Below are 11,210 nucleotides of genomic sequence, written 5' to 3' on the forward strand. Positions count from 1 at the left end.
TTTTGCTACTGTGGAATTTATATGAAGCACTTTACCTGAATATGAATCAATTTACCTACTCTTTATTAGTTTTACACGGGTTTAAAAATAGAAATTGTGTCTAATAGTAACTGCTGTCCACGTTTTTCTATTAATCTTCTGGCGATTTATTTCATGCATGGTGTAAAATGATTTATTTCAAATACAGTCAAATACCCTATAAGGTCCCTTTTCATAGATAATGCCCCATATATAGAGAGAAAATGCGACCAGTATTTGTTAAAAATTACTGAAATTTGATTTATATACTCATAGGTATTTAAAATTAATGTAGGTATTCTTTGATAGTCAAAGATTAAAAAGTAATCAAGAGCTCATTAAATTTGTCGTTTATTATTTTCGGAAACGCCCATATTTCCTGATACTTACGGCCCGATTCGAACAAATGCTTCTAAGAAGTCACAGCGATACGATCCGATCTGTAAGTAGTGTCAAAAGTGACATTTCTTCAACCAAAACACGTCACATTTGAAACTGTCAGATCGGTATCGTACCGACTTCTTATAAGCATTGTTAGAATCGGGCCGTTACTTTGAACTTGGTATTTATTGAGAATTAGGTTTGAGGTTTCCTCGTAATTGAAATGAAAAGTAGAATGTTTAGAGTTAGACCAAGAAAAGTCTGCAACGATTTTGATAGCCCACGCAGTGCAAGTGTTATTTATACGTCATAATTTCATAGAAAAGTTTGACATTTAAAATAACACTTGCACTGCGTGGGCTATCAAAATCGCTGCAGACGTTTCTTGGTCTAACCCTAACTCGGGTAAAAGGTGAAAGATCCCGACGCATTCAAGAACCTCCTATTTTGAAAAGTCGAAAAATAAACAATAAATATATGTGTCGATACTTTTATTTAAAAGACACAATTAACATCTTTCTACATTATAATTGCAATACAATATACTATAATCACGAGAATATTGCCTCTGTCGCTTCAATCGGATAAGCTCTGCGAAGTCGCCACGAAATATCGTAAGTATTTTCCTAGTTTTTACGCGTGTAGTGACCGTTTCTTCGGAATCTGTAAAAAAAAATTAAGACTTAAAAAAAAAAAACTTTTAAACTGATTCGACAAAAAAATGCCTTGTAATTATCTAAGAGCCTACCGCCAACCACGTCCGACATATTGAATCCTTCCTCTGCTTACAAAATTTTACTAAAAACGGTTGAAAAATTGAGCTGAATTGAGGAGAAAAGTCGGAAATACGGAAACCTTTTTGCCCAAGCTGAAACGAAAGCGCTGTGTCCTTTCTTCAGGGATTTTGGGACGAATTTCAACACATATTAGGTACATAGTACAAAACTACAGCAAACTAACTCTAAACATTTAAAATTTTGTATCTTGAGCGTACCGAGAGGCTCAAAAGCCATGAGGCCACTTTAGTCACGTCAACGTTAATTCCAAAGGGTGGGGTTATTCCATCTGTCCAATATCTTGGTCCAATGTGCATTGCGTTTCACTCTCTCATTAAGCAAAATGTGAGACGCAAATACATATTGCACAGATGGAACGTTTTACTGTTTAGTAAGGAAGTAAGTAATCAAATTTTTTTTAACCACCTAAGACCCACCATATAAAGTTTTCAATTTATTAATTTGAACCTTATTCTATAAGTAAATTAGAACGAATTTTGTTTGTTTTAAAAAGCAATGAAACAAAAGAAATGCTACTTTATTTGGTTCATGAAAGGTTCAAATTAGGTTGCACGAATATGTACATTTAGTCTTAGGAGGTTAATCACGAAATATTAATAAATACATGGCAATTTCTATGAACAAGTACCTTTACATTAACACATTCACTGCCCCCGACGCACATGTGCGTCCACCGTCATACAAGTTTGTTCCTAGGCCACGCCCCCTGGCAGTGAATTCGTTAATATTTGCCGGTTAGCAAAATATGCTAATTGGAGCCAATGAAGTGAAAACATTCTTAAAAGTACCTTAATTTGGGAGAGAATCTTCGCCTCCTGGTCTCATTGTTTTCGATTTTCTGCTCCTCTTCTGTCAGTTCCTGAAAAATGAAAATATTTCATGAAATATTAACAGGATCTGGCCCACGACTTCTACGCGAAGTCGTGGACAAAGTTTAGTATTGCCAACATCTACTGTAATATTTCATAGTTTGAAAAAACCTACCTAACTCTGTCTATTTGACTGTTACTTCATCACGCTTAAACCACTGAACGGCTAAGGATGAGCACGCTAGACCGGGCTGGGCCAGGGCCGGAGCTTCCGGCGCTTCGTTTTCTGTTGAAGCACCACGTGATCACCGATCGGCCGTCATAGAAAATGATATGTCGGACACCTCAGCCCGGGCCCAGCCCATAGCGTGAGTCATCCGTTAGATGAAATATGCTATGGAGATAGTTTGAGGCCCAAGGAAAGACTAGGGACAGTTTTTAGGGTTCCGTACCTCAAAAGGAAAAAACGGAACCCTTATAGGATCACTCGTGCGTCTGTCTGTCTGTCACAGCCTATTTTCGCGGAAACTGCTGGACCAATTAAGTTTAAATTTGGTACACATATGTAAATTAGTCACCCAAAGATGGACATGTAACGTAAAAACAAAAACATGGGGGGCACTTTTGGGGGGTAAATGAGAAAGTTAAAACATAAAGTAGGTATCTCAAACTATATCGTGTATATCTTGAGAATTTAAAAATATTTTTTTTTATAATTTTAAAATACATTTTAGGTTAGAAGTTATTTAAGAAAATAGCCAAAAAATGACCATTCCCCCCTCCCTTTATCTCCGAAACTACTGGGTCTAAATTTTTGAAAAAATACACAAAATAGTTCTTTACCAATAGATGACTGGAAAACCTATTAGAAATGTGCAGTCAAGTGTGAGTCGGACTTAATATACGGAACCCTTGAAACGAGAGTCCGACTCGCACTTGGCCGGTTTTTATCAATCGCGAAGTCTAATCTAGACGGCAGAAGAAGTTAATACCTGCACAATGGCCCCGGACCCGACGAGATCACCAGCTTGAGGGGGTCCGTACTCCCTGAAGCCAGGGGGTCCGTATTCCAGGAAACCTTCAGGACCTTGTTCCGCGGATCTAAAATATGAAATGTAAGACTTTATTACAATTTTCAAAATAAATCATGGAAAATATGATTTAAAGACATTTATATTTTCAAAATGATTAGGTATCTTTTAGAAATCTAGTCAATCCAAAATTTCAGGATATCTTACTTTACACTGCAAAGTATTTTAATTACCAATGTAAAACATAACTCCTAGCAATTAGGTTTACAAATAGTGAACATAAGTTGGTAGACCGAAATAAATGACATACAAAGGAAGAAGGACCAAGTGTTTTCTTTCAAAAAAAATCCGTAGTAAAGATGGTACTAATGGTACTAAGTATGCAGTCCGGCAATTTTGATAAACAAAACAACAGACTTAGGCCCACTTGCACCATTCCACTAGCCCGGGATTAAGCGGTTAAACCGTTAACCTAGTGTCAAATTGTGCTGGTAACCATGGTAACGCCAGGTTTAACCGGTTAACCCCGCGTTAGTGGAATGGTGCAAGTTGGCCTAACAAGAAGAAAAATAACGCAGACGAGCTGCGTGAACTTACCCTAAAACTTGTACAGATTTCACATCAACTGCTTCTCCGTTAGTTTGAACCTGTGCCATTACAAAACATTAAATATCATACACAATAAAGGATGACTCAAGTTAGACCGGGCCGTGTCCGGGCCGGAGCTTCCGGCACATCGTTTTCTATGGAAAGCATCACGTGAGCTTAATCTACTTATCAACTGGGTAAAATAGATTTTACTCCGTACATTACTAATTCTGCAACGATATTCAGCTAATTCAAATCAATTCTATACTTATAAATGACATTTATAATTATTTCACAAATGCTAAAAAACGTAGGTACCTGTTGAGCTTTAATTTCCTTCTCCAAATTGGTAAGCGCCTCAACCACATTTTGCACTCCTTCAACTGTCCTGACCTCAGCTTGACTGATCTGAACTTCCTGAGCTTGACTGACTTGCTCAACTTGTGAAGATTCAACCTTGCTATCTTCTTCAATTGTTTTCACTTCGGCAACCTCAGCAGTAGTTGTTTCTACTTTTTCAGTTGTCGCTTCTTGGATTTCTACTGTTTCTTCAATGGCTTGAACATCAATAGCACGTCCTTGAGATACATCTTGTACAGCTTCCGTTGTTTTTTCTTCATTAATTTCAGTTACTGCTTCTTCAACGGCTTTTTGCTCTGTGGTTACTGAAATAAATAAAAAGTGAAGTTCATAACCAGGCCCAATATTTCGGAATACTTTATTGTTTTTATAACTGAATGCAGCATAAAAGTAGCAGCAGCATAACTATACTCTATATTACGTATGTACTTATTATATTTGAATTTAAGTGTCGACATTATTAGCTTCACTGAAAGCATTTTACAATTAATAATCATCACTTTTATAAACAGTTACAAAACCAACATTAAAATTACCTTCAACGGCATCTACAACAGCTTCAGTAACTTCCTTAACTTCTTCAACGGCTCTAACTTCCCCGACTTCTTTCACTTCTCCATTGACTTCTTCAGCAAACTTAGCCTCAATAGCAAAAAAGGTCTGCTCGGTCTCGGTCTCAGGGAGGGCCTGGTGGGTCAGATCTTGGGAGACCTCGACCACTTTAGGAGGACCGTATTCGCGGAGGGCATCTGAGCCTGATGCTTCGGATTCGTTGAGGATCACGTCTTGTAGAGGATTTCCTGTTGGTTTCTGTAAAATGTGATGTAGAAATTAAGTGAGATTTATATCAGATATATTGTTTATGTGTTCATAGTCCTATAAATTTTACGCGAAATTAACTATTCATCACATGTTTTTGTAAAATAAAAGATTAATACCTCTCATTCAGTTGATGTTTCGTGAGAAATGTAATTGTAAAACGAATGCAGTGGCAAAATTGTAGGTAAGTATATAAATTTAAAAAAAAATACAATTTTCAGAACCTTGTCGTAATCTAGATACAAAATGTGTACTTTATCATAATTAATAACATATAATCAACAAAAAATAACAAGAATAAATTAATTTAATAAAAATTCAGTTAAATATAATATAATTGTATCACCTGAGCCTCAGAAGGCAAGTAAAAGGCAGGGCCCTGGGGTCTCCAGCCACTCGGGAGGTAAGGTCCAGACCCTGTACTGGAAACGGACGCCACCGTGAAGATAACTAGAGTAAGGACCTGGGAAAAATACATTTAGGTACCTATGACATTTATTATACAGTACATATGGTCCTACTTTCCCGCACTAGTGCGGGAAAGAGCGCTTTCCGTGCGTATGTCAAAAGGTTAAAGGGCCATATGTACTGTAAAACGTTGTACGATACACGTGCGAATAGGTAATTCGCAACTCGTGTCGATTTACAACACTCCCTCTATTTCTTACTCTTTAATTTAAAAATTATCACAAACACTGGGGTATAATAATTTAATACACGCACCTTCATATTGCTATTGATTTGCTTGAGATCAAGGAACACCGAATGATGTCTGATCACAGAAACCTCATCGTTTTATACTCAAAGTTCCCAAAAAAACACAAGGCTATACTCAACAAATATTTGAAAATATTTAATTAGTGTTTGATCTGATTATGCAATTATTAATGCGAAAAATCGCTCAGCATCGACTATTATCACATGATATTTACATCGGAACAATCACCAAAGTAATCGCGGTCTATCTATTTTGGTGATTGAATACGAATTGAACCACCAATATATCTTGAGCTACAAGTCTATATAATCTCTATAAATATAGTAGCTTACTTTACCTGGCCATTTTACTTACAAGGAAAAATTGACAAATTTATCTTGAGCCTTGCTTTTTATGGATTGATATGTAATTTCGTGTTTGTTTATTTTGGTATAGTTTATGTAGTTTGGTTTGTGAAGAAGGTCAATGCGTAATCGTTTTCTCATTAAAGCTCTTGATCTCATTGAATTAATTGAGTTGTTAGGCTTATATTGTATACCATAAGGGCTAATATGATTATAATGCCCGATGTAAAGAAAACCCTGAAGGCCCAACAATTATAGCTCGTTACTGTACTAATCCAGACTAATTGTGTACACAGTCAGGATCGAAAATGGCGGATCAGACTACGCACAAAAATTATGTACTTACCATTCTCTAATTAGTCTAGAGTCTAGACAAAAAAATTCAAAATCGCCTCCTTCTTGATGCGACTGGCAAATCATTTACTTTTTGGCAACCGGGGTTTTTAACCTAATTAGACCCCGTTGAATCCGAATTTGCCAGTTGCCCGATCGAAATCTTGACCGGAAGTGAGATAATCAAGATGGCCGCCAATATTACCGTACATAGTGACCCTAATGACTTAATGAGTTCCTTGTCCATACAAGACACATATTTTTTTAACATACTTTTTTTATAATAATTGTTGCAAGAAATAATAGTAATACTAACACGTATTTTCTGAAAGTTTGGAGTACCTACCTGAAATGGTTCAAAATATACAGCCCTTTAAAGACAGAAAAATGTTATTCTTAGTTCTGTGGTATTACTGTTATTTCTTGCAACAATTATTATAAAAAATATGTTAAAAAACGTGGGTCACCCATACAAGGAACTCATTAGGTTCGCTATGTATGGCCGTCATCTTGAATATCTCACTTCCGGTCAAGACTTCGATTGAGCAACCGGCAAATTCTGATTCAGCGGGGTCAAATTAGGTTAAAAAGACCGGTTGCCAAAAGTAATATGATTTGCCAATCAAATCGATTTTTTCAAAAATATGATCTTTCGATCCTAATGGGATAAAAAAATGTCCCAGAGTTTTTTTCCTATTGTTTTACCATTTCCCCATATACTTTATATGACGGCAACAAAAAGGAAAGTTCGAAAAATGTATAGAAATTTTAGGACACTCTTTTTCTCCTATAAGGATATATGAAAAGGGCTCGCGATCCTGACTAGAAATAACACAAAAGTGGCAAAAAAGGTCACAATATATAAAAATGGCAAAAAATAAAAGAAACGCTCAGAAATACTTTAGTTTCTATTACTGAGAATTCCATTTTCAAAATCATTTGTTTTTGAGATAGCACTATTCGGCTTAGGAGGGCAGGATAGTTGTCTAGAAAAATATTCTGACCCATTTCTGAACCAAATTCTTAATGTTCTTAAACAAATATAAGGCAATGACGGATAAATGAATATGTGGACTTGAAGCATGGGCACTATATTGACTTCAATCAATTGGATTTTGAGAATGATCCTCTATACTTTGCATCCCATCATGCTGTAATTAATGACTCTAGCAAAACTACACGTACCCGGGTAGTCTTTGACTGTTCCTTGCAAACTAACAAAAAGGTATCGCTTAATGACATTTTGCTTAACGGACCTCCGGTACAGAAAGAGTTGTTTGACATAATGCTTTTGTTCCGATTAGGCAACTATACCTTCTCCACAGACATACGACGCATGTTTCGATGTGTTGATGTTAATCCGATGCATGCCAAATTGCAAAATATTTTGTGGAGAAGCAATCCTAATGAGCCTCTAAAATGCATACAGCTAGATACTGTTACCTATGGGCAAAAGAGTAGTACATATTTAAGCACTCGATGCTTACTAGAGTTAGCAGATAGGTTTGAAAGTGATTTCCCACTTGCAGCTTATATATTAAGAAATTGCACCTATGTAGATGATATGTGTTTTTCAAACTCCGATTTAAAGGTTATGATGGAAGCCAAATCGCAATTAAGGGAGTTGTTAAGTAAGGGTAGTTTCAATACACACAAGTGGGCATCTAATGATCAGAGAGTCTTAGAGGGCATTCCCAACGATAAACGGCAGTTTGATGACTTAGACTTCCAGAAAGATAATTTATATTTAAAGACGTTAGGTTTAAAACTGAATATGCGAGACGATGTCTTTGTTTTTTCTTGCCCCGAGGCCTTTAAAAAGGAAAAACCTACCAAAAAAGAAATATTAAGCTATATTTCGAAATTTTATGATCCGCTAGGTTTTATAGCGCCAATTATCATGAAGGCAAAGGCTTTCATGCAAAAAATATATGCTGAAAAAATAGGTTGGAATGAGGTTCCTTCAGCTATGCTGCTTCAGGAGTGGTCTTCATTTGCTTCCAAATTATCTCAAATGGAACCCTTCACTATTAATAGGAACCTGCATATACCCTCCAATGCTTCTGCATTGCAATTGATAGGTTTTGCTGATGCATGTAGCACGACTGGTTACGGCTGTTGTGTGTATCTTCGGGTGGTCGACGAACACGGTAATGCTTCACTTTCATTACTTTGTGCTAAATCTCGAATCAACCCCCGCAATAAGGATACGCTCACCATAGCTCGCTTAGAACTGTGTGCCATGCTACTATTATCTAAACTAATCGCTCGAGTTTATGAATCGCTAAAATCGCAATTAAATATACAAGATGTATATCTGTTTTCTGACTCGCAAATTGCGCTAGCATGGGTGAAAACAGAGCCTTTAAGGCTCCAAGCTTTTGTTGCCAATCGGGTCAGGTTGATTCGAGATCTCACAGATAGATGGCGCTGGCTGTATGTACCCAGTGGAGAAAATCCGAGCGACTGCTTGAGCAGAGGTACAGATCCAGATGAGCTGCGTCACATACCCATGTGGCTGCACGGCCCAAGCTTTCTACAGGAAGGTAACTATAATTTTAGTGATAAGCTTAACCCTCCTACAATCGATGACCTACCTGAATTGAAAAAGGCGCCCTCTAGTGCCAAGGTGACGTTAGTTACCCAAAAAGGATCAGATCCTTACGATTTCTTAGAAAGGTTTTCTGATCTCAACAAAATGGTAAGGGTAATGACCTATATAATGAGGTTTTGCTCTAATTTAAAAACTAATGACACAAATAATCTTGAGCATCTCTCCGCTAAGGAGCTTCAATTAGCTTTACTTCAGATTATAAAACGTGAGCAAGGCATTTACTTCAAACATGAAATTGACAGTCTCAAGGCTAACTTAGATAATGTTAAAGGTTCGCTCAACTCCTTACATCCTTTTCTTGACAATCATGGTCTGCTGAGAGTTGGTGGCAGAATAAAAAACGCAAATGTGTCATACTCACAAAAACATCCTGCGATACTACCGAGGGAATCTCGCATAACAAAGCTTATTGTAAAGCACGAGCACCTTAGGCTGCTACATTCTCCGCCCAAGTTATTATTGTCAAGCTTAAATGATAAATATTGGATTGTAAATGGTCTTAGCTATGTAAAAAGTATAGTTAACAAATGCTTACCTTGTTTCAGAATGAAAGCTCAGTGTGCAAAACAGCTGATGGGTTCTTTGCCACCTGAAAGGGTCACGGCCTGCCGAGTATTCCAAAAGGTCGGCATCGACTTTGCAGGTCCGATAGCAGTAAAGAATTCTCGCGTAAGAAGAGCTTTACAGACAAAAGGCTATATATGCGTATTTGTCTGTTTTGTGACAAAGGCTATACATCTGGAGCTCGCTTCAGACTTAACCACTGATGCTTTCCTTGCATGTTTCAAGCGATTCATAGCGCGAAGAGGCCTTCCTACCGACGTATTTTGTGACAATGGTGGATGCTTTAAGGGGGCAAAGAACCAATTAGCTGAGCTGTACAATTTAAATGCATCACAGGATCATCAGACTCTGGTGCAATCCTATGCGGCACAGCAACGTATTGCCTTTCACTTTGTGCCAAGCTATTCACCAGTGTTTGCTGGTCTTGCCGAAGCTGCTGTTAAAAGCACTAAGTACCACTTAAAGCGCATATTGCAAGCTTATGTACTGACGTATGAACAACTTAATACTATTTTATGTCAAATTGAAGGGACCCTGAATTCTAGGCCACTTTTGCCTGTAACTGCTGATGACATTAACGATTACAGCTACCTTACGCCTGGCCACTTTCTGATTGGTACTTCTATGACATCCTTCCCGGAAGCGGACTTGGCCGAGTTACCTAATAATAGATTAAAGTTCTGGGAGATCTGTAACAAGGTTAAAGGCCACTTTTGGAAGGTATGGCATAAGTATTATTTGAATGCATTACAATGTCGTCCCAAGTGGCGCGATAGCCAACCAAATGTTAAAGTTGGTTCGTTAGTTATTATGAGAGAGCCTAACTCTACCCCCATGACATGGCCCATGGCCAGAATTGTTAAAGTATATCCTGGTGATGATAATAAGGTACGCGTTGTAGACCTCTTGGCACCTAATAAAAAGGTGTACAAACGATCTTTAAGCGGTTTTGCTGTGTTACCCATTGAATAATTTTCTATTGTATAAGTAAGCTTTTATGCATTGTGTTTTTAATACAGCTTTAAGTTTGGACACTAAGTATGTCTAAATATGTGTGTAAGCTTAGTTTATAGTTTGACAAGGTTCTTGTTTCTTTGATTATAACTCTTAAGTGTTTGGCAGGTAAACTGCTGCCTTGTTAACACTACTTAGAAGTTAAAGAGAGTACATTTAGTTCTCTTTCTTGCGTTTATCAACATATGCGTTGTATTTGTTGTTATTTAGCTAATATTTCTTAGGATGATCTCAATAATATTGATTTTCTCTTGTTTTTTTCTGTAGGATTTGAATAACGTTTAATAAGATGTTACTCTTTATATGAAGCGCTGGTGGCCTAGCGGTAAGAGCGTGCGACTTTCAATCCGGAGGTCGCGGGTTCAAACCCCGGCTCGTACCAATGAGTTTTTCGGAACTTATGTACGAAATGTCATTGATATTTACCAGTTGCTTTTCGGTGAAGGAAAACATCGTGAGGAAACCGGACTAATCCCAATAAGGCTTAGTTTCCCCTCTGGGTTGAAAGGTCAGATGGCAGTCGCTTTCGTAAAAACTAGTGCCTTCGTCAATTCTTGGGATTAGTTGTTAAGCGGACCCCAGGCTCCCATGAGCCGTGGCAAAATGCCGGGATAACGCGAGGAAGAAGGAAGAAGGAAGATGTTACTCTTTATTGTTTAGCTTTCATTGTAAACATAAGTTTCTTTAATTGGATTATACCATGATGCTGGGTAATGAGGTTATACCTATTTTAGTAGCAAATTATGGACTTATTATTATTTAAGGCGAAGGTTTCGGCCCGCCCCAGCATGTTGGCAAGTCCAACAGAAGACTAATTCCT

At 37.5% G+C, this 11,210-nt stretch overlaps 1 protein-coding gene across 1 annotated transcript; it reads right to left on the minus strand.

Moving 5' to 3' along the window:
• Positions 1 to 1,974: 1,974 nt before the first annotated feature.
• Positions 1,975 to 5,547, minus strand: LOC134801745 (uncharacterized). Its single transcript, XM_063774341.1, has 7 exons — positions 5,527 to 5,547; positions 5,150 to 5,266; positions 4,521 to 4,794; positions 3,943 to 4,289; positions 3,634 to 3,683; positions 2,998 to 3,106; positions 1,975 to 2,055 (listed from the first exon to the last, which is right to left on the minus strand). Exons 1-7 carry the CDS (start codon positions 5,530 to 5,532, stop codon positions 1,975 to 1,977), a joined length of 984 nt encoding a protein of 327 aa, XP_063630411.1. The 5' UTR covers positions 5,533 to 5,547.
• Positions 5,548 to 11,210: the final 5,663 nt, after the last annotated feature.

This window comes from Cydia splendana, chromosome 23, assembly GCF_910591565.1.
Source record: "Cydia splendana chromosome 23, ilCydSple1.2, whole genome shotgun sequence".
In the NCBI taxonomy this organism is placed as follows: Eukaryota; Metazoa; Arthropoda; class Insecta; order Lepidoptera; family Tortricidae; genus Cydia; species Cydia splendana.